Source organism: Thermobia domestica, chromosome 12 (genome assembly GCF_964235325.1).
Source record: "Thermobia domestica chromosome 12, izTheDome1.hap1.1, whole genome shotgun sequence".
NCBI lineage: Eukaryota > Metazoa > Arthropoda > Insecta > Zygentoma > Lepismatidae > Thermobia > Thermobia domestica.
The window spans coordinates 216,769,467-216,794,970 of NC_137465.1; the positions used below are offsets into that span (position 1 = coordinate 216,769,467).

The 25,504-nt window shown below is 36.4% G+C and overlaps 2 protein-coding genes across 2 annotated transcripts in view; one reads left to right on the plus strand and one right to left on the minus strand.

Annotated features, from left to right (window-relative positions):
* The window catches only part of LOC145667040 (uncharacterized), a 43,814-nt gene extending 22,169 nt beyond the window's left edge, over nt 1-21,645 (minus strand). The window contains exons 1-3 of the mRNA XM_081734733.1: nt 21,465-21,645; nt 18,700-18,897; nt 8,753-8,877 (exon numbers count right to left, since the gene is read on the minus strand). Of these exons, the coding sequence (XP_081590859.1) occupies nt 8,753-8,877; nt 18,700-18,896 (322 nt within the window). The 5' untranslated portion in view covers nt 18,897; nt 21,465-21,645. The remainder of the gene's footprint in view (nt 1-8,752; nt 8,878-18,699; nt 18,898-21,464) is intronic.
* Nucleotides 11,693-25,504, plus strand: part of knk (cytochrome and DOMON domain-containing protein knickkopf) — a 94,614-nt gene continuing 80,802 nt past the window's right edge. The window contains exon 1 of the mRNA XM_081734732.1: nt 11,693-11,704. The gene's annotated coding sequence lies outside the window, so the exon portion shown is untranslated. The remainder of the gene's footprint in view (nt 11,705-25,504) is intronic.

Genomic DNA, 25,504 nt, shown 5'->3' on the forward strand with positions numbered 1-25,504 from the left:
TCTGTTCCATGTTTGTACTGTCATCCGGAAAAGTGTTTTTCCCCCTTGACCTTGTATGAGGCATACACTAAAATAAAATCGGAGTCACTAATTTCACAGATAAGAAGATCGTATACCTATGAAAAAAGTTCATTTCCAGTTAATAAAAATAACGTCCGGTAGGGGGTATTCAGATCAAAACTGAGCCGGTCAAAGCCTCGACCATGTAAAACTCTGTCCCATAGTATATAGGTTGTAGGTAGGGCGTTAATAAAAAGAGCGTCCGGAATAGACTCCCACTACTGACATTTATTATAAAAATTTCACTAGAAACAGTATTTTACAAAATACTACAAAGATGATTTTCTCCAAGTTTGCAAGGTTAGTTACAGGTAGTCTTTGACCGTGTGGTCGCAGACAGGATCTCCACAGAACCCCGTAGCAGGCTAAGCAGTGTGGTGTCAGGGATCCCAATGCTCCGTGGCAAGCAGAGGGATGGTTAAGTGGCCAACAGAGCCCCGTAGCAGCCTGAGGTAAGGATTCCCAGAGACCCGTAGCAGGCTAAGCTGAGAGAAAGGATAGACCAAGAGTCCCGTAGCAGGCTAAAGGCCTGGGGTTAGGTTACTTCTAATGTTCCGTTGCAATTAGTAGGAGGGACACCAGAAAACTGGTACAGGTACACTGTCAGGCATCAAATTCATAGGGGTCCTTGGACGGCGATGGCGCTACTGCTCCGTTGTCGTCGTCTGCTTCGTGGGAGGAGCCAGAAGTCCGTCGTCTGCAGGTGATAGTGGATCCATCTGGTGTGTAGAGTTCTCTTGCAAAACCATGTGGTGGTGTTTGTAAACATAAGCGTGAAGTTGTTTGTATACAACACCACGTGGGACATTACAATATAAATATTATAAAATATATTCACTCTTTATTGTATCTTGCATAGGCGCCGACTTTGGGGGTGCAGGGCATTTTTGGCCCCCCCAATATTTAAAGGTGGGGTCCTCGCCCCCCCAATATAATCCAGTTGAGGAAGAATTACCAAAGAGGAATTACTGTCGTAAATTACGTAGTGCCTTTAATTCAATATTAGGAACAGCCTTCTTATTCGATAAAAAGCACCGTTTTCAAATCGGCGTTTAACCTTTTTAGAATTGCCACTTTTTGAGGTAAATTTTAGACTTTCACTCAAACAGCTACTGCTTCCTTACTATTTATCGTAGGATCGTGGTTCATACCTCGTTTTTTTCAGGATAGATCATACTTTCCAACGGTAGCACTCTTGTCCGTATTATACATCAGACATAAGAAAATTGAAAAGAAACATGAGAGTTTTCGAAAAAAAAATCGAAATTTTTGTGCCCCTCTGGCCCGGGCCTGGGTTCACGTAGGGATCTGAATCTTTTAAAAATCTTGTTATATACATAATACGTGCGCAAAATTTCGTTCTTGTATCTTGAAAACTGAGGTCGGGAGAAATTGTTGAAAGTCTGAAGGTGACCCATCTTTTCATATATGTATATAAATAGAGGAAGTTCGGGTATTATGGAATAGTCGGGTAATATGGAATACCTCATTAGCTCGCCTGTGATGTGTTGCTTCCAAGCGGAGAGGAAAGAAACTACTACCTCACGTCCCCATGATGCTCTACAGTCAGTCTCATGTGATTGGGACATTCGTTGTGTTAGTAGACGTGAAAATCTGATTTCTTATTCAGGCATACTTTTACAGGTAAGTGGTTTACAACCTATATTTTCCTATTGAAATGTAATAGAACAACAATTCTTTATTTACTATGACCGTTGGATATACAGAGTGGTAGTTTGATAAGCATCATTTTCCTATACGCCTTCAAATGCGTTTAACAGCTCTTTCGTTTCCAAGCTGGCGTGGAGGGCAATATGGAATACCCGCAATAAAAGCATGGTATTCCGTATTCCGTATGGTATTCCGATTACAAAAATATCTATCGGTATTGGGCAATTAAAATACATTTATGATGACAACAATACTAAGTGTATTTTTTATTACAGCAAATTTTCTGATGATACAAGGGGTGAGATTGAGTCCAGTGATCATCATTTTTAATATGAGCACACAATGACTGTGCCGATCCTGAAGCAGAGTATTATATTTATGACTTTTGTAAGTAATCACATTCAGTTATGGCTTGGCATTCAGAATTTTCATATATTGTCACTGTATTCGTTGTATGTTCAACAGAAAACTTTTTTATTTTCTATATAGCATTTATGTTCCATATTACCCGACTATTTCATATTACCCTCCAAAGTGATTTCTTTACAAATTATAAATTTTACCCACCCCTGTAACGAAACTTCTTTATCAAGATATACATAAATAAAGCCAAATATGTAAGGCGTATACTTGTTTTCCTTTTTGTTTCAATATGCAATTATTGACTGAGTTACAAGCGAAACAAAAATGGTATTCCATAATACCCGAACTTCCTCTCTATATACCTAGGTATAAAATATTTAAAAAAATGTACTGCGTCATTCCTATTTAGCCTAAAGTCATGGTTCAAACGCAATTTTCTTCAGTATAATAAGCCCTTTCCAACGTATCACTACATATCCGTATCATACAATTACATAAGATAATTAGGGAAAAACTCGGAAGTATTTTTCCAAATCCAACCAAAACATTTTGCCCCTCTGGCCTAGGCCTGGGTTGACGTAGGGATCTGAATTTTTTCTAAAAATACATTGTTATGTACAGGGTTTTCATAAAGTATGGACGGATTTAATTCGCTTATAATTTACATAAAAATGCTCATATTGAAATCAAATAAAGTGCAAACGGTAGCGGAAGGATTAAATTTTTACCTGTAATCTGCACCAGCTCAGTTCATTCACCGCCACACCTCCAACTGGGCGCCACTAGGAATCGACTTCTGTGGGCTGTTGATGATGCTTTCCCTTACCATGCTCACTGTTGCAGGCGATGTTGGCGGCCTCCCACTTCGAGGACGGTCCAGGACGCTTCCTGTCTCCAAGAACTCAGCATGCCACTTTCGGATTGCACTCTCAGTCGGTGCCGGGTTTTTTAACTCTTTGGTGAGCTTTCGACACACCAGAATTGGTGATTTTAGCTCTGCGTACCACAGAACACATTGCGCTTTCTCTTTCACCGACGCCATCTTTGATACGGTAACAGTGTTGCCAACTAAAAATTTAATCCTTCCGCTACCGTTTGCACTTTATTTGATTTCATTATGAGCATTTTTATGAAAATTATAAGCAAAGTAAATCCGTCCAGGCTTTATGAAAACCCTGTACATAATACGTGTGCAAAATTCCAATCTTGTATCTTAAATACAAAGGGCAGAATTGTTGCAAGTCTGAATTTAGGCTCTCTCTTTATACACACACATACGTATATACTTATAAAAATTTACTGCATCATTACTATTTAGGCTAGAGTCATGGCTTAAACGTTATTTTCTTTGGTACAACAAGCTCTTTCCAACGGCGCCAAACACATGTACGTATCGTATTCCTGAACCGGAAAAATCGGGAAAACTGAATTTTTTTCTTTAAAAAATCAGCCCCTCAGAACCCCTTTGCGGCCCTCGTGCCCGGACTCGGCTTCACGTAGAGATTCCCAGAAAGATTTGAGAAATATCCAAAGGTACATACAATTGCAATCTGATATCGTGAAAACTACAGGCGTGAAAAATTTTTGAAATTTGCCTTAAGAAAAAGTAAAAAGTCACGCCCTTCCGCGCCCACTTGGCGCAGCCAAATTGACCATCTGGTTCCAAAACGCATCTGGGGTGTTCTTTGGTCCATCCTTGACTTGACTAATAAAAAACAAAAACGATTTAAGTACCTGTTATAGAACCTAAATAAGAGGTCAAAGACCATAGTACGCCATGGTGACAGAAGTTACCAAAAATCCTAAAAAGAGCTAATAGAGCACTGAAGCTTCAACCAACACTATGGTAACACTGATATGAGAAGTGAAGATCAATGTGGTGCAGTGAAGTTCCAAAAATTTGAACTTGAATTTGTTTTAATGCGTTTACACAAATTTGACTTAGGTCATGAATTTAGCAGCGGAGCGGATGCAGCAGACCGAGATCTGGAGGGAAGGGGGCCTTTATCCAGCAGTTGATAGAAAACGGGTGAATATGATTATATATTTATTCATTCCCCCCCCCCAATATTTTCTTCAAGTCGGCGCCTATGGTATCTTGTATTTATATATTTTCAAAATTTTTGGGTAGGCCTGTGCCTACCCGACCTATCCACTATAGCCGCTACTGGATATGATAGTTTACGTGAGTTGGCTAGAAGACAAATATTTATGTTGACAATTATAACTTACATTGAAAATTTTGCAGTGCTTCTATGACTTTCAATATTAGTTTTGAATGTTTCTTAAGTCAGTTTTTTGGAGTTGTTGTAATAAACGGTTTCTGAACAGATATTTTGGTTTGAGACTTAGTCCTAATAATAGTAATAAACATATTAAGTATAACTAAAATTATAATTTAAAGTTCTAGATGTCTCAGGTAGATCTATGATTGTATAGAGTTCTTGTACAGAATCACCAGCCATACGTTCATACTAATCATCTTTTGCTATTTTCTTTCCACTTGCTTATTAAGTTCTCACTCATTGTATGTATTTAGGCCCGGTGGTAAATTCGATTCTGAATTTTTGTCTATGGAAGGAATCAGTGGCGTATTTACGATTTTGTTTCGGGGGAGGGGGGCTTTACTAACTTTATTCTTGGAAATGTGACAATTCTGCAAGATATTTCATTTACTTTAATATAGTAAATAAGATTTTGGGAGGTTTAAGCCCGAAAGCCCCCTTAAATACGCAACTGGAAGGAATTAAGTCAAACAAATATGATCTAGTTTGTTCAATTGACATCCTTATATTAAGCCAAATTTCATATGCTTGCAAAAAAAATATTGTATTCTAAAGACAGGTAAGGTACAATTAAGAAGAAAGAAAGAAAAACAAGTCTGTGTTTAATCAATTATATTTGTGCTACGGAGACAGCTAACAATGCTAAATTTCCGGAAGAGATGCTGTCGAATTCGTTTATAATAGATATAACATAGCCATCAATTACTGTGAAACTTCCACAAAATGCTTTTCCTGAGATATTTAATTCTAACTAAATTTCTTTCTATAGTAAACTATAGTACAGGAAGGCCCTAAATATATATCAGAAATGGAGTGGAGTGGATCAGTGGGTCAAAATTTCTGAGTGGGTCAACAAAATGTGATCCACTGCGACCCACCACCTTCCGTGACTCATCTCATCCACTGACTCAGTTTGACCCACCGACTCACTCTTACTATCGAACCACTCTGCTCGCTGCATTATTGACAGCATCTTCTCAACACTGTTGAATTTATCTAATTTTACTTTCAAGGCCTCTATTTCTCTTCCTTTCTCATTTGTTTCTATTTACTTACTTGAGAAGAGTATATCTAAGTGAAAAAAGAACTTCAGGCACTTTTTGGTATTGATATTTGTAATTGTAATAATAGCGATAGGACTTACACTACTACTTGGCTTTCGAGGCACACAGCCTGTGAGCTTTCAGAAAAACTAACTACTGAAAAAAATACATTTTTGAATCATCTGTGATATATGATTATTATATAAAAAAAATTGAATGTAACTATGTGTGCCTGATCATAACGGCCAAATTGCAAAGTCAATTGAAATTACTTTCGGTATACAGTTAGGCTTTAATCCAAACTGGGATGTTATCTTATCGCTTTCATTATAATACATATCTTAAGGGGGTGGAGAAGATCCGAATTTTGCAAAAAAAAAAAAAAAAAAAGTATTGCACAAGTCGTTCAACTTAGGGAGCAGAAATTCAGTATTTTAACGCTTTATTAAAAATAGACAGATCGTGTCCTACGATTTTTTAAATCTCTTTTATAGGGGGAGGACTTTCCATATATGGGAAATTGGTAGTGGGTTGATTTGTAAAAATAATCGAAAATGATATATATTAGTTGAGAAACAAAGTCAGAAACAATTATTAATTGAGAAACAAAAATACAGTGCTTCGCTTTATATATCCACTGGTTTCTATTATAATAATTGCCGAAACTTATATTTATTATATGGAGCGCTCAGAGCACAAGGCAATCAACCCATAAAGCTGTGAGAAAAATAGACATAAAATTTGTACTGTAAGCTTCAATACATGGAAATTTTAAATTTGTACTGTACGCTTAATTACATGGAAAATTTTACAGTTTTTCCTTTACGTTAGTCTATTTACCTTGACTTGGAACTTTCAAATTTCATCCTATTTCCCACTGAAAAGTATCGGTAATTCAACAAGGAAATAATATTATAGTAATTTAAAAGTAAATAATTTAATTGAAATTCATTGTAATCTGGCCCATGACAAATACTTTACCATTTTATATCGTAAATGTCAGATTCACGTCACCGTTATTGTAATAGAGCGGTGCTTGAGCGATAACCGTAGAAATTCAAACTCCGATTAGTGAGAATTTCACAGCCTTGTTTTATTACAAGTGTGAACTCTTCAGTCAGTGGATAGCAGGGTGCGCATCATGGGTCAGAGTTGATGACAATGGATTTTGGTGGGTCGGAGTGGGTCACAGTTGGGCGAAGTAGTTAATGGTGGGTGCTGGGTCAAGTGGGTTACGGTGGGTCGTGGGACAAGTTTTCATTGACCCATGCTATCAACCTTATATACAGGGTGGTAGGTAACTCCACCGACAAACTTTGGGAGGTGATTCCTTATATGAAATGAAAGAAAAAAGTTCTGATAAACATAGGTCGAAAAACGTCTCCGTTCAGAGTTATGAGCCGCCGAAAATTCGAAAAATCATGTTTCAAAACGCCCTGCCTTATAAACTATAGGACCTATCCCAATCGGTTTAAGGAATTACACAGGAACTAGTATGTTCTCTATCTAAATATCCATGTTTTAACATCCTCCGTTATCGTCGAAACGAACTGTAAAAAGGAAGTTGAGGTATAGGGATACTCCTTTAAGTACTAATGGCGCGTTCGTTTCGCCGATAACGGAGGATGTTAAAACATGGATATTTAGATAGAGAACATACTAGTTCCTGTGTAATTCCTTAAACCGATTGGGATAGGTCCTATAGTTTATAAGGCAGGGCGTTTTGAAACATGATTTTTCGAATTTTCGGCGGTTCATAACTCTGAAAGGAGACGTTTTTCGACCTATGTTTATCAGAACTTTTTTCTTTCATTTCATATAAGGAATCACCTCCCAAAGTTTGTCGGTGGAGTTACCTACCACCCTGTATATGATATTTCAAAGTGTGTGTTAAAGAAACTAGCAACATAACTTGAACTTAAAATTGAACATAAACACATACTCTCATGCCTTTCCTTACAAGAATTTTAATGTATGTACTCCGTGGCATGTCTACCAATGCATCATCCAAATCGATACATGCCTAGAGGCGAAGAGCAACCATCCAAATCGATACATGCCTGGAGACAGAGTAACCATCCAAATCGATACATGCCTGGAGACGAAGAGCAACTATCCAAATCGATATATGCCTGGAGACAAAGAGTAACCATCCAAATCGATACATGCCTGGAGACGAAGAGTAACCATCCAAATCGATACATGCGTGGAGACAAAGAGTAACCATCCAAATCGATACATGCCTGGAGACGAAGAGCAACCATCCAAATCGATACATGCCTGGAGACAAAGAGTAACCATCCAAATCGATACATGCCTGGAGACAAAGAGTAACCATCCAAATCGATACATGCGTGGAGACAAAGAGCAACCATCCAAATCGATACATGCCTGGAGACAAAGAGTAACCATCCAAATCGATACATGCCTGGAGACAAAGAGTAACCATCCAAATCGATACATGCCTGGAGACAAAGAGTAACCATCCAAATCGATACATGCCTGGAGACAAAGAGTAACCATCCAAATCGATACATGCCTGGAGACAAAGAGAAACCATCCAAATTGATACATGCCTGGAGACAAAGAGAAACCATCCAAATCGATACATGTCTGGAGACAAAGAGTAACCATCCAAATCGATACATGCCTGGAGACAAAGAATAACCATCCAAATCGATACATGCCTGGAGACAAAGAGTAACCATCCAAATCGATACGTTGTCACAAGCAGCTCGACAGACCTGTACTAGTATTCTCTGATAGCTTCGCGTAGTTCGGCCAAATTGTGTTTGTACTGTCTATAGACTTAGTCCTTTAAAACTCCTTAAGAAAATGTCAGATGGTTTTAAATCTGGAGGTCGAGCTGACCACTCTACAGACCCACGTCAACCGATTCAGCGGTTCGGGAATGTTTCTTTCAGTCACTCTCCTTTTTGCCACAGACTAACGGTTCTAAGTCCAGTGACCAATATCCCCACTCTCAGGCTACACAGTGTTGCCATATTGAAACTTTCTGTCCAGAATTACAGATACTACAGTTAGTCAAACATCATTTACGTAACTATGGGTCACCCTGTATATTACATAATTCATCCTGTACGTTGTCAATTCATGCAAGTGCCCAACCTTAGTTAATAATAATAATAATAATAATAATAATAATAATAATAATAATAATAATAATAATAATAATAATAATAATAATAATAATAATAATAATAAATTGTCCTTGTATTATATGCAATACTCGTTTTAAAAAAGTAACACAAGAAATGGACGAAAATTATTTTAAAGTTGTAGCAGAATATTTGAAGTCAGTTTACTTACCGCGTGTACAAACTGTTATTTCTTTGCTCCATTGGGTTGTTATTCTTGAGTTGGATGCTTGAAGACGAAGTTGGTATGCCCCAGCGGGTTTAAGTTTAGTAACCTCTTTAGATCTTAGGTAGCCTCTAAAAGAATTAATTCTCGAAATAAATGCTAATTCCACAATATCATTAAAGGGTAGTATATCTATATCTACCTATTTATATACTAGATATATATATATAGTAGCGGATCCAAGGGGTGCTATAAGGGCTACCCCCCTTGACGCTCAGGTATACACTGGATAAAATGGACTTCAATTCTGTTTGACACTGGATAAAACGGCAAACTATGGTTTAGCCCCGTCCTTGATCATATCCTGGATCAGCCACTGTATATATATATATATATATCAATAACCTGAAACTCAATAAATCGAATTTTATCGGTATCATAATCATATTTAAAAACCTCGATAACTCGAACTTTCGTATCGGTGAACCTCTACTAGTCGAAATTCACCACTGTAAGCCCTGAATTACTCTTGATGTAACCTCGGTAACTCGAAGCTGTAGTTCTATGCTTTTACGTAATTGTCAGTGTTGCTAGTACTGTCATTGTTGCTAATGTGTACTGTAACGTGTTTTATTCAAAGCCATTATTTAATTTTTATTTTCATCTTATTTAATATAAGAAACTTTCACAATTTCGAGTTATAAAGGTTGAATGAATAAAACTTCGAGTTATAAAGGTTATATTGTCACTTTTCATGAGAAACACGGAACCTCGGTATCTCGAATTTTTGTTCTGGCTACATTGATAACTCGAACCTTGATTATTCAAAGAAGTCGATAATACGAATTTTTATGTATTTCCTTCAGCTTCGAATTACCGATGTTTCTCTGTATATATATTAAAAGGTGAGACATAATTTATCAGTAGAGTAATTTCAGATTTTAGCAGGGGTGGACAAGATGCTCCACCGACATCAGAATTTTACGTTCTTACTCTTATATTATACGTGCTCAGGGGCGGCAATTGCCCTTTTCCCTCCCCGAAAAACGCCCCTGATATCAATCAATAAATACAGGGTGTCCAATATAAAACGCAACCTGGAGTTTGGGATAGTAGAACTTTTGAACCTGAAGCGATACACAAATAATGGTTATACCAAAATGAAGCCTTGTTCATGTATATATTTTTAAACTATGAAGCAACGATTGAAGTACACTAGGAACCACACAGTGTTGCCAGATGTAACCGAAGGTGTAATTCAATTTTTTGCAAAACATGTAAATTGAATCATAACTCATACGTATGGATGTTCTGTCGTTAATTTTCAGTTTGTTTAGTTCGAGTAGCTTGAAAACTATGGAGCAGAAAAAAAGAAGTTTTCATTTCCACCGATAACTAATCGGATGAGGCTAGGGAAATTGTAGTTTTCATTGAATTGGCAACTTTGCTGATGTTTTAGTGCATCAAAAGGTGTGTTAAGGATCTGTCTACATTATGCAATTTCTGAAAACAATGAAAAACAAACTTTGAAATTATCATGATAAAACGTTTACTTACATGCACCCGGCAAAACTGTTACAATCAGAAATGAATTACCAGCTCTACAGCGGATACTGGAAATGCCCCCTGGTTTGATTCAAACACTGGTTCTCACGTTTCATCATGTTGGCAGCAACTTTAGAAAGAGTAGAAGTGTTAATGTTCTCAATGGCACTGCGAATGTTCGTTTCCAGGTCTTGTATAGTTCCAAAATTGTTCTTGTGTACCTATAACAGTGTTGCCAGGTGCATGTAAATAAAAGTTTTACCATGATAATTTCAAAGTTTCTTTTTCTTTGTTTTCAGGAATTGCATAATGTAGACAGATACTTAACATACCTTTTGATGCACTGAAAAATCAGCAATGTTGCCAATTCACAGCGTTAATTTATGAAAACTACGATTTCCCTAGTTCCCCTTTACAGAGGCCTTATCCGATTAGTTATGGTTGGAAATGAAATATTCTTTTTTCAGCTCCATAGTTTCCAAGTTGCTCCAACTAAACAAACTGAAAATTAACGACAGAACATCCATACGTATGAGTTATGAGTCGATTTACATGTTTTGCAAAAAAAAATTTAAAAAAATGATTTACACCTTCGGTTACATCTGGCAACACTGTGTGGTTCCTAGTATACTTCAATCGTTGCTTCCTAGTTTAAAAATATTTGCATGAACAAGGCTTCATTTTGATATAACCATTATTTGTGAATCACTTCAGATTCAAAAGTTCTACTATGCGAAACTCCGGGTCGCATTGTATATTGGACACCCTGTATAAAAGAGCTTAACAAAGTAATGCTCTTGAGGATAAATCTTCATGTGTAATTTCGAAGAAAATAGACAAAAACTATATTTTTTACACTAAAATATGTCATTTGTAGCCAACAAAAACAGACTCAAATATCCATTATCTATTAAGGTGAAGCTGATATTAACATGGACTCTCAATATTGTGATATTAGAAAGATGACAACTTATAACATAATTAGTGAGATCTGATAACCTAAAAACTATCATCGATTAATATTCTCAGGGTTGTGCGTAATCCTTGTACAAGGGAGGATCAGAAACTAAGGTCAGAAGACTGATATTTCTGGAGTTTTGTGTTTTATAGAGGAATGAGGAGCGTGCGGTTATTTTAACACATGGAGTTGGCAACTGTGCATAGTTTCAGCCATCTATGGCGCTAGTTGTAGGTAAACAAAAATGGCGACTTGTTTGGAAAACTCTCGCGAAGAAATCCGCTGTTATTCGATTTCTGTGGGCGAAGCATGTAACCGTGGCTGAAATTTACCGGCAACTCGCAAAGATTTACGGAGAGATTGTAATGTATTGTTATCATGTCGCAGAATGGAGTCGAAAGTTTGTGGCTGGTAGAGAAAATGTCACCGATGAGGAGCGCAGTAAAGAATTGAGTTCAGTTGATTTTGAGTTTAACGTCCCATTCAGCAGCGAGGCTATATGAGACGTGAACCTACTGAGTAACGTGGAATCCGAACCACTTGAGCTCCCGCCGGGAATCGAACCCGGGTCTCTTGTGCCAAACGCAGTAAAGAAGACCTCCACGCTGTTGTAGTAGTTTCGCTGGGACATCATCGACCACCCTCCCTACAGCCCGAACCTCATTTCAAGCGACTTTCGCCTGTTCCTGCACTTGAAGGAGCACCTATTTCACATTTTGCTTGAGGAGTGCGGGGAGAAAAACCGTAAGATGTCAGTAGATTTTCAGGGTTATTATTGCTATATTATTATCTTGTGGGTTAAAAATGTATTAAAATGTCAAACCCAGAGGGGGGGGGGAATTGGTTCCCTGTAGCTTCAAATGACGCCAGTGGCCAAGGGGCTGTTGCAACAACAAAAGCAAAAATCATAGACGAAGCTTATGCAGAACTGAAAAAAAAAAAAAAAGATGGATACAGACGGATAACGAGAATAGGCAAAGCAAAAGATACGCTGAAACTAAGTAATGAATACCAGGATGGTACCTTGCTAGTCAGGCTCCGGACGACTTCATTCCACGTCCTTTTCCAAACTGAATATTATTTTTCAAAAGGAGATTAATATTTTAAAAAAAAAAGAAAACTAAAATAAACAAAGGATTACAAATTTTGCCCTATCCTGAGGACGCCCACGGAAGCTAAGCTTTTCTTATTACATTTATTGCACCAATGAGATTTATGAAGCAGAAACTACATAGTTTGTTAGAATCTGAAATGCATCTGTTCTTACCAAGAAGAGAATCTGGTATAATGAAATTCAAAGGAGTTAACTCGCCTTCTCAAAAAAAGAAGAAAATGAGAGCTCAAAATTAATCAAGTAAATACATATTTGATGCACCAATATCTATCCATGAGTACACTTTTCATACATTTCCAACTATTCCGTATATTTTAACGTACCCCACTGTATCATATAAAGTCGTTTACTGCATAAAATTTGAATTTACGTATACGAAACGTGTTACTGCAGTAACAACGTGGTCTATATTTTAGAATGACTAACTCTTTTCCAGTGACGTACGCAAGGGAGTTTCAGGTTTTAACACACTCCTATGAGCAAGTTATTATGTAAAAAATAAGCATTTACCATATCAAAATTTGTTTGTATGCAAACACTTGAAATTATATGAAGTTGGCGAATCAGAACCCGCTTGATGAACTTTTGCATACGCCACTACTCTTTTCTATAGAAATTTTATAATTTAGTTATCCTCTTCTTCGCGATATTTCTTTCAGCCTTTTGGAATGGAAAAAATCTAACTCATAAAAAAACTTAGATGTGAACCAACAAGGAAGAAATTAGAGATGACAGTACAATTGCAATGGAAGTTCTAAAAGCAATAGTGAAGAAGACTCTGTATAATGAAGACGGAATTTCGGTAGAAGATAGAGTGATTATGTGTAATACGTTTCCAGATAATATGGCGCTTGTTGCTGAATCTGGAAACAAAATTAATAAGATGTTAGAAAACTTGAAAAAAAAAAATGCCGAGAAATATGGGATGAAAATAAACGTAAGAAACAAGCTTGTAAGCCAGAACACTCAGGCAGGGTACCCGAAGTAATTTTTTTGGGAAGGTTAATTTAAGTTAACAAAGTAGAAACTGGATGCAGTTAGCTAAGGATAGAAGTCAGTGGAGAGCTTTTGTGAACGCGGCATTGAACCTCCGGGTTCCATAGGCCATAGAGTTAGTTCGCTAGTTAATTTAAGTTTGCCTTATATTCATATACGTATAAACCAATAACTGTATGTTGCAGAGGGGTTCGACATGATCAGAGGGAAAGCTCAGCTCCCTGCCCACCTCCAAGCAACTGGCCTGGTTCGGAACACAAAAGCAATGTTGCTTACAGAACGAAGTAGTTGGTGTAAGGTATAGAAATAGGAGAGTAGAAAAGCGAATATGGTGATTAGTTTCGATGTTTGGGCAAGGGCGCATATCCAGGGGGCCGGGGGCCTGGGCTCCCCAAAGCTCTTGTGGGCCTCCGTATTATGTTTATGAATATACAATATTTGGCATAATTTGAATGCAATTTGTCTTAAAATCCTCATATATATATATATAGTCGACTCTTTTTAATTCGAAGTCCAAGGGAACACAAAAAACTTCGAATTATCTAACAACATTCATTTTCACATATATAACAACAAGCAAACGAAAGTACTGTGCATCAAAATCATATTCATATGGAGTAGACTTTACCTTTAAAGCAGCTTATTATTTGCGTGATCGAATATCGCAAACGACATTGACTCCACATAAATCAAACTACGTGTACAATGGAAAATATATTTACGTACAACACTACAACATACATTGAATAGCCCAAACAATTAAACACCAGTAACAATTTGAATATTCTGTTCTCACTTTTAAAAAGTCGTAAACCCCATTTGTTTAAATTTGATTGTTTTTGTACGGTCAATTAATCTTGAATTTCATGTATTGCGTGGAATACGATATTAATATAACCTGACCAGGATAGCTGTGCGGTTTTGGTAGGATGGCGCTGCTGTTGTGTTTACATCAGTTTCTTGGCAAGCGCGGCGGGACAGGGGAGCGGAGAGTTTCACTTTGCAGTGTATCCAACGGCTTTTTAAAGTTGCAGTTTAGATGTTATGCATAGTCTAATCTCTTTACGCTTAATAAAAAACGCCGTAACTTATGTATGTATTGTAGTGAACCATTCCTGAAGTAATGCAGATGTATTGTGAATAGTGATTTATGAATGGAAATTACCAATTTAAGAACAACATAGCACAGTTGACAATTCAGTGAGCTTCTACCGTGTATTAAGCAAATTGTATAAAAATTGATTACGTTTTATTCGATTTCATTATAAAACAGTAGCAGCCTGTAAAACGCAGGAATGACAACCTCAGTGACTAAAAGATTAATTTTGGGTTGATAGCTTAGAGTTTTGCGCAATATCTTGTAACTGTAAGTTTAAATCAAGTTAAGGTTAAGGCTCATGATGCTGGTGTCTAAGTGTATGTTTATCGATTGGCAAATAAATTATTTTTTCGAGTTTTAGCCAGGGAGGAATCTCGAAACTTTTCTTCTCGAGAACTGTGAAAGTCCTTTCCGCTGGTCTATTGGCCAGCGCATGTGCTTTTATTGTATGTGGTTCTGGGTTTGATTCCCATTGAGAGAACAACATTTAATTTTACAATCCTTCACTTTCATTAATCATTTGTCTCCTCTAGCATAAACAACATACTCATGGGACGTTAAAATAAAGAAATTTCATTTTTTGTTCGAGAAATGTGAATCCTTTGGGGGAAAAGGAGGTGAAGAAATTTTTCCTTCATTTTTTAAAGATTTATGGGATTGGATAACTTGCCTTTAGGGATTGATTTGTACAATTGGTTCAGTGCACCCTTCTTTTAGGATTATTATAGAAATCCAGCTCTTTGGTAGAGTTCGAATAAAAGTATTGATAAAACATCAGCGTATGGGTAGTGTAAGAGTAAGTATCATTGCTTCAGCACACAATAAATTTTATTTATGAGGAAAGAAATTACCTCTGGACTAACTCTGAATTTCTCTCAGGTTTTAGCTATCAGGTCACAAAGAATTTAATCTACTAACTGTTTTCACACACAATATAATTTTGAAACTTGGGAGCCTAGTGTTATATTTGTTTCTGTAGTATATAATAATGCTGATACGTTATTCTGTTGAACATCTTAAAGGTATTTGTCGATTGACTTCAGAGGACTGAGTTTAGCCCGTAAACACAAGTTGCCTATAGTTCAAACATATCAGATGTACTGTCTTGTTTAATAAAACCTGCTTCTCCCTGTCCTCTATCTGAAAAGTCCTATATTGTTATTCACATATGAAATTCAAAGGCAAAGTCAATCGTCTTTATTCAGTTGTATTTTTATTTCAAGTGTAAGTATTAAAATGCGCTACGCATGGTTGCAAGAGGTTGGGTGGCTTTTTTTAAAATACTGAACTGACCTATCTAACATTGGCACTCATCTTCTTTATAAATTGATGTGAGAAACGGCCGATTGATTTCCAGCCAATTACTTCATCACCGGTATCTTTGAGCAATGAGATAACAATTGAAGACAAACTTCGTTCTTTTCAAACTTGATACTTTGAAAAGCTTATGAAAGTGGTTTTGTTATTCAAATACCTACTCGCTCTAATCAATTTCAGAAGTAACATTAATCTTAGAATAACGTAATGGCTGTAAGAGTTACCCTGAAAATATATTTTGTATTTCTTTTTTACGTAATTCAGAGATTTTGTCTGAATTTTACTGGAGTTATAAGTAACCTTCAATTATCAGGCACCCCATTTTAATCGCTCCCCCTCTGCCGTCAATGCAACACTTCTAACCGTCTCCCCAGGGGTCCTGGGTCCACTCCTGATTGAGATGGTACATAAAAATAACTTTGTCTAATCTCTGTCATTATTTAGCATGGTTTAGTATTTTTTTTTTTTAAAAAAAAATGATATTTCTGCCACATTTTGAAAACTTTATTTGAAAGTTTTCAAAATGTGGCAGAAATATCTTTTTTTTAAATTACTAAACCATGCTAAATAATGACAGAGATTAGACAAAATTATCTTTATGTACCATCTCAATCAGGGGGTGGACCCAGGACCCCTGGGGAGACGGTTAGGAGTGTGGCGGTGAAAGATTATCAGTTCTCTCTCTCACCAAACTTTTGAAGTACATCCGAATATGATGTCAATGCAAAAGAATTTTCTTACTCAAGACTCCGATCGCTCCACCCCTGACTTGAGCATATGCGTGAAGTGGTTTATTACGAACTAGACAGGAAGAACTGTGATAGATTGATTACAGAACTATGATAGATTGATTACAGAACTGTGATAGATTGATTACAAGTAGTCCGGTTAGAAACACTGCTGCTTGCATTTTAGTTCCAAAACCGGCCGCCCGCACTCGTTCGCTGGTTGTGTTATAGCACTTGGTTGACTTTATCAATAATTCATCTTAAATTTTCAACCAATTCTGAAACAAGATGAGATTGGCGCACGTTCTCTATCTTTACTTCTTCCCCAACTCACCTTCATCTTTATCATCTTTCTTTTTATCTTTTGTATTACTCTTACCTATGGCTGCATCTGGATAACTGAAAACACGTTAAAACTGTATTTCTCTGTTTACATCTGTCCAACATTAAAAAATTTCAACTGTATTTACTTCGAATTATCCAAAACATAGGTTCAAAAGTTCGATTTATCCACGACTTTTTACTATTGTTTTCAATACAGTTTTCAAGGGGAATGGAATTCTGTTCGAATTATCCAATATTTCGAATTATTCAAGTTCGAATTAACGAGACTCCACTATATATATATATATATATATATATATATATATATATATATATATATATATATATATATATATATATATATATATATGTATATATACCTTCTGCAACTGAATGCCCCCCACAAAAAAATACAGAGAAATCGGCGCCCTTGTGTTTGGGTAGTATCAATAGTGAGGACAGGAGGTGTGAATATGAAACAAAAGCAAGGGATAGGAATGGGGAAATAAGTATTTAGGAAAAGAGAGGTCTGTTTAGACGGACCTTGAATAGAGAAAAAAATCTTCGAGTTTTACATCCCACGGTTATGCCAGTTAGGCTAAAGGAGAGGGTGATGATGAGTAATGGATGAAATAGTGGAATGAAGAAAGTGGGAGGAAACGGGAGAACCCCGAGAAAACCCACGTACACGGTGTGGACCTTGAATAGAGAGTTAGAAGGAAATGAAATCTCTTAAATCCCACGGTTATGCCGGCTAGGCTAAAGGAGACAGTGATGATTAGAAATGAATGAAATGGTGGAATGAATAAAGTGGGAGAAAACGGAAAAACCCCGAGGAAATCCATGCATACAGTGTTTATCCACCACAAAGTTCACTTGGCGGGAGCCGGGATCGATCCAGGAACCCAATGCACCAGAGGTGAACACTCTAGCACAGAGACACCGCGGCTCCGTAGAGAGAGCTAAGAAGACATAAAATGTGGAGTATTACACTCTATGGGACAGAAACATGGACATTACGTAAAAATGATTAGAAAAGATTAAAAGCGCCTGAAATGTGGATGTGGAGAAGAATGGAGAGAATTAACTGGATCAAATGGGGAAACGAATGAGGAAGTGTTAGAAATAGTAGAGAAAACCTGGTTTGGACATTAGCTGGAAAGGAACTGTATCATTAAGTGCATGCTAGAACGCACAGGGGCATGATGATGAAGAAGGAGGGAGACACTATAATTAATGTAGGGTGTTAAACCAGAAATTTTCCATGTAAAGACGAAGAGGTTAGCTGAAAATCGTGGTGCATAGAAACTTCTGTATACAGCCAATTGTAACGGTATTGTGTAATTTTTATATAATAACTTGTATTTACGGGCAAAATGTGCTTTTAAAATATGCACAAGCTGTTCAAAAGGAAGAAGAAAATATAAAGAGAAATAGATGTAATTTATTTTCTGTTATTATGATTGATGTTCTGTTGTGATAGTGATATGACATATTTTGTAAGTCGTCATAGCAGCGAAAAACATATAATAATATGTAGAGAATTCATCTTGTGATATATACATGTATACAATATTTAAAAGTGTGTAAATGTTTAATTTATTACGTACTACAATAAAAAAAGGTAATATCTAAATGAAGTGTTTAGATGGATTTTGATAAAACAGTAACCTAGATTATATAAATATAGGGACTGAGGGCTATAACGACATGTAAAATATACAAAACAAGCATTAAGCTAATTACAAATTGGTGTTTTTCATAGTAATACACATTTAGTGGTCGTTATACAATGACCTGCTAATAATGGAACATGATTTAGATTGCAACCCAACACAGAGAGTGTATAACAAGAAACAATTGTATACTTACTGGTAAACATTTCTCCATCCAAGAATATGACATTTCAATTGCAAAGTGTAGAGGATCTTCAAAGTATTTGAGTCTGTAGAATCTTGTTGAGACAAAGAATTGACCTTCGGCCAAGATAAATATACTGACGTGTAGTTCACACCGTCAACCCGTGGGCGAGGGCATGGCAGCTCCGAAACAGCTGCTTCCGTGGCCATACTGAAATAAAAGTGAATATTATATCGGTATTATTATTATTATTATTATTATTATTATTATTATTATTATTATTATTATTATTATTATTATTATTATTATTATTATTACTTCATAGCAAACTGTTGACCAAATTTAAATTTGCGTTGCAATTTCCACATTTTTCTATAGCATTTTAGAAAATAGTAATTTTACATGTACTAAATTCATTACTATTACTATTTTAATATTTTACGTGATAGAGAAATCATAGAAACAAACAATACGCGTTGGTATGAATTGAATTTGAGATTGACATCCCGTTCAGCACTGAGGCTATATGAGACAAATGATTTCTTGGTAGTTATATGTTTATATTTAAGAATAAGAATATAAAACACAAATCCACAAATTACGAGAAAAATTTTGTGTTCCGAAGAATATTGTTGGGACGCCAAAACACAATCTCGTATTAAAGTGCAATACCGTAAAATATAGAATGTATAAAAACTAGTACTGTTTAAAATTCAAATAATTCATTCGAATAGCTAATAACTATTTGGACAATTATTCTGTTAACGAATAGCTGTTCGAATAGTGCAACATATCCTCATATTTGTAAACAAGAGTATGTGTTTCTCCGCGAGGATCATCAAGCAGCCGAAGTGCCTACGAAGAAGTACGAAGAAGAACACGAAGAACCACGAAGAACTCCGACAACCCCTCCACAGGCTCTCCTTCCAAAGGACGGCTATAAAAGAGCAGGTCGAGACCAAAAAGACATCAGTTCCAGCTGATCATTCTTACCTTTCTCTTCGCGTTGCTCTAGGCAGGAGAGACTCCCTAACTTTACCTCTGTGCTGCTCTGGCAAGAGGTTTCCAACCTATCTCCACGCTGCACGCTGCTTCGGACACGAAGTCCAACTTCTTAGAGAAAGAACTATTGTATACAAGCAACAACTTTTTGTAGCATATTACTTATAAAGAACTTTTGTAATAAAAAGATGAGTGAAAAGAAACAAATCCGTGTACCGTCTCTACCTTACATTACAGTATTCAAGTAACAAAACAAAAATTATTAGAATGCCACTCATTCTAGCTTTGGAACTTCTTGTATAAAATAACAGACAAATTCTGACCAAAGCATATATTAACTAATAAATAATAGCGTTACAGTTTCGGCAAATTAACTTTGCCTTCATCAGACACATTATCTCTGTTAATGTGTCTGATGAAGGCAAAGTTAATTTGCCGAAACTGTAACGCTATTATTTATTAGTTAATGTATGCTTTGGTCAGAATTTGTCTGTTATTTTATAAAAATTATTAGAGTAAATACTCGAATATTCGAATAAATATTTAAATAATCTTTACAATATTAACATGAACCTTAGTTTTCTACAGTATATATGTAGCAGGACTTTTTACAGACAGGTTTTAGGGGAAGGTTGCGCCCATGAGATTTTTTGGCGGAAGGGGGAGAGTGGGCATATTTTTTTTATTGAAGATAGCACAATCAAACTTTTAATCATATCGTACTGATACATTCAAAAAAAAAAAAAGCTAACTGTAAAGATCCTAGCATGAATAAAAATTTAAACTAATTAATTTTTTTACAGCAAAGATGTTTTCTTTTTTCCTTTCCTTTTCTTTTCTTTCTTTCTTATTTTCTATTTTTGATTAAGAGGATAAAGTTATGACGGGAAACGGAAGGAGGAAAAATAAAATCTTTCAGTTTAACGTCCCACGATTATACCCTTTAGGATATGGGGCGATGATTAAAACAAGTGAATGATGATGGAAGAATTGGTGGAATGAGAAAGTGTGAGAAAACGGGAGTACCCAGAGAAAATCCACGCATACGACGTTGTCAACCACAAACTTGGCTGGAAATCGAGCCAGAGACCACATGCACGAGAGGTAAGTGGTCTCTACCACTGAGGCACTGTCCCCCCTTCCTGGAAACGTAAGAGGTTACAGATTAATTTTTAAAAGGAAGAGCAGAGACTTTCAAGTGAAGTAGCTTCCAATGAATTTGACGTGCAAATCAGTGGAGGACTACATAGTTTGTCTACTACAAAGCCCACTTGGAGGGAGCTGGGATTGAACCAAAAGGTCCATATATAAAAGGTGAGAGCTTTACCACTGAACCTTCACAGTCCTTATTTATTAGGATTACGTAGTTGAACTTATAAGACTGTATTTTTACTACGTTCGTCCGTCCGTTATTCCACACAACTCTTCAACAAAAGCTAATTATTTTATTTTATTTTATTTATTTATTGCAATAAACAGCTAGAGCGATTATCTCGCGTAGCTCGTCAATGGTGTCAATTTGATATATCCTCGGTGACTTTAACATGCTGTATCACACCATCCAATGTAAAATACATAGCATTCCCTAACTTTTTGCAACCTGTACGGGAAAAAATGCTGGATGCCTATGATAAAAGGATTTAGCTTTCGCGGCTTTACTATCTTACCAAAGTTTATTCTTTGTATTTTTTTATGGAACATTTAAATAAATGAATAAAAGATCTGCAAGTAATCTAAAATAAATCAACCTATGTACTATATTTGCTTTCACTTACCGTTTTCGTAAACAAATTGTAATAGAAAATCCAATATTAATCCGGCTTTGTTCGTGCGGAAAACTTTGTATATCACAGAAGCGACCGTTGCCTAGGTAACAGATACAGTATTTTACACAAAATGACGAACGCGTAGCGAACGTACGATCGTATACACTGTACTCCAGAGAAATTACGAACGAGTTATTATCAATTTAATCCTTTTTTGTGCCGATTTGCACGTCCTTCTATTGAATAAATGAAGATGCAGTATTTCATGTAGATTTTATTACGGTTTGATTCTCAGATGTGTACGAAACCACAGACAAAGGATATACCTGAGCGGATACCTGATTGTTTTTCTTTCTTTTATACGTAGTAAATTCCGCTGCCGCTAGATGCCAGACCAGTACAATAGATCGTGGAAGGTCCAGTGTAGAATGCCACCTGGTGGAATTAATAAAAATTATTCATTGATACTTTTCCCTGTTACTGTCGATCCACTTTAGTTAAGTTTTAATTTTAATTTAGGAGCGAAGGAACGGAGAAGGAGGGAATGGAATTGCTTGGTGCACCAACGGCTAAATGACGACGAGATGCTAAATGCAGCCCTTGGTACGTGTAACAGACAAAATATTTCATTTATAAAGAACCTAACATACATTTATTTATTTATGTTATAGTACAGTATTAGTAAAAGTGAGGGGGAACGCGGGGTGACAGGCCAGTAGCGACATTCCAAAATTGCCAGGAAGGGGGTAAGTTTCTCCATGACAAACTAATTTGAATCCCCCCCCCATGTAATTTATTAAAAGAGCATTATCTCTCAAACTCATGGCAGTAATTACCCCCTTTCACCCTAATCAAACGAATCCCCTGATGCAAGAAAATATACTATATTTAGGCCCTACATTTGGTGCCTTTCTTACAACGATAAATCATTATAGAAGGCACTTGCTTGAAAGAAAAAGAGGAAAAACAAGATTAGTTGTTGTTAATACATATAGAACAGCGATGTAATGCTAATTTTTTTTGGGGGGGGTGGCTATACGCTTCATCCTTTGTTCCTTGTTACACACACACACACACAGACAAAGGGTGTTTCATAATTCCTACAGACTGAAATAGTGTGACGTCACATCCTTTTCGTTGTCATGGTGATCGCCATTTTATTTTCTAAACAACAAGTAGCCTAAATACTAAGGGCCTAAATGCAAAGCGAAAACAGTGATGAAATATCTCCGAATTGCAAACATTAAACTGAATGAAATATTTGTTTTTCCTTTTTTTAATATTTCCAATCAATGAAACTAAACATACAGAGATATAGAAAAAGACAAAGAGAAAACGAATCTACTCATCTTATTTATAATCAGATATTAACTTTAAATAATTCTGCAAAATTTATGATTCATTAATATAAGTAGAAAGCAGAGATTGAGGTTGAAAGTAGAAACGAAAACAAGCAAAAGAGCTTATTACACCGAAGTCGAAAGCGGCGCCCTTTTCGAGCAATGAACGCGGCAGTGCAGAGAATTGAACTTTTAACTTTAATGGCGAAATTAAGATTGAAATTTTGAATTTTATCATTGCAAATCGGTCGCGAACCACAGCCTACTGACTGTTATGATATCAGAACCAGTAGCGTACGCAGGAATTTATTTCGGGGGTCCAAACTCAATATAAGGGTATTTTATATTAAAATTCCTAAAATTGTCCCTAAATTTAGGCTAAATTTACACAAAAGTCGAAATTTCGGGGGAACCGGACCCCCAGGACCCACCCCGTGCGTACATCCCTGATCAGAACCATAACCAGGAAGAGATTAATCGCCCTGATTCTGTAGTTTCCCCGTCCTGCAGCTTACAAACCTCTCTTCCAAATTGTGTTTAGTTATTCTTCTTTTGCTCTCAGCATGATTTTATCTTTCTATTGTGGACTCATAAAACTGAATTAAAGTAGAAAAAGTTTAATTATGGTTTCGTTGGCGCATGATCGTTTTAGAATTAACATGTTGAGTGACCAGTAGCCTAAGTACCAACAGCAATAAGGTCGAACTTAGTATCAATATTAATACTAATATCGACCTTATTGCTGTTGGTACTTAGGCTACTGTGTCATTCAACTATTCAAATTAAAACAATGGCATGTCCCAATGAGCAATAATTAATGACTTGACGCTATAGCTAATTACAAAGAATAGACAATATAATAATACGAAGACACTCTTGTCATGAACTGCCATAACTAGAACACCACCCTCGGAAAAGCAGAAACAACTTAGGTCATACCAATGTCAAATTTGTTCAAATCTAGTAATTTGTCGCGACCTTCACACACGACGCTTTCTTTTGTCCTAGATGCCCATTTCAAGACAAATTTAGACCGAATTAAGCATATGACATCTGCGGTGGTGTTATGACCGAATATATTTTTTTTTTTTGTGTCTCCAGCTTTGGTCCTATTTTTTTTTCAATTAAAATTTTATTTATTTATTTTATCCGCAGCGCTTCAAAATAATCTTTTCGACCAAACAACAAATATATCTAGGCGCCTTGAAGAAATATATCTAGTCCAATAATTTCTTTCGATTCGAGGCTTAGGTTTCCCGTCAGGAGCGATTTAAAAAAATCACAAACGACAATCTTACCGAGCGAAATAGCTCAAGTGGTAGAGCGTTGGCTTCACATACGGGAGGTCGTGGGTTCGATTCCAGCTGCCGAGTATCCTGACGGGTCTTCCAGTGTTTTCCTCAGTCCTACCAGGCAAATGCCGGAATGGTACCTACTAAAGAGGCCCTGGCAGATACCTTCCCAAATTCTTCCCATTGTTATTATTATTGTTAGATATCCAGTATAGAATGGCCTCTAAGCTGTATCTGGTGATTGTTAAATAATATAAAATAAATATGTACCCTGGAGAAAAGGAAAAACAGGTAAAGACAAAAAAAATTCTCCTCCTAAAAGAAATAAATTTGTAAACCAAACAGTAGCTTTTCCACTTTCTAAATTGAAATTTGATTTTTGTAAAATTATTATTTTATTAAAACCGAAGTAGCAAATGAGAAAATCTACAAGTCTAGCACATCTATTTAGATTACAATTTCCGTGGTCTGATATTTTCTCAGCTATTGAAAGGTATTTCATGACTGCTTATTAAATTATTAAACCTTGAGCACACTGTCAAACAAAAGTATTTGAAAAGGACGCTGCCTGGTCTTATAAGCAGATGTACTATTCCAGCATTCACTTAATCTATCAAAGAAAGGCTTGGAAACACCAGTGAGGAGGATAGCTATCGATTTTTTTTTTTTTAATAGAATTACTCAAACAGCTGTTTCCAGCGAAATTTAAACCTGGGATGTAAATTTCAATAATAATTGTTTAGTAATAATAGTAAATCGGTCAAGAAGGTGTGAAAAAGCCTTCGCAGATTAGCTATCCTGAGAGTTTTTTTTCTTTATTCGCACCATGCAAATGTTGGAATGGTACCTAACTTATAGGCCCCAAGTATCTCCTTTCCAATGCCTCTAATGAAGGACGTTATCCCTTGACATCTTCCTCATCAAGCTGGAGTTGTTATAACAACATTTTTATTATGTGAAACAAATATACTTACGTCTTTCTCTGAAGTAAGGTGGGCCGCGGTAGCTCAGTGGTAGAGCGTTCACCTCTGGTGCTAGGGGTCTCGGGTTCAAACCCTGCTCCCGCCAAGTGAACTTTGTGCGTGGGTTTTCTCGGGGTTCTCCCGTTTCCTCCCACTTTCTTCATTCCACCATTTCATTCATTACTCATCATCACCGTCTCCTTTAGCCTAACCGGCATAACCATGGGACGTAAAACTCAAAATTTCATTTTTTTTCTCTGAAGTAATAGCTGGCAATAACATGTTCTTTGGATTTTCCTTCACTTTTTAACGATGTCTTTACTTTTACATTTTCGTCAATGGAATTTGCACAGTCATTGTCTCTTTTGTTTTTTAACCAGTTTTCTAACACCTTCTAACACCTGGAAATTGCGAAGCAACTCTTAATTCGTCAACCCACAAAAAAGTTTAAGTAG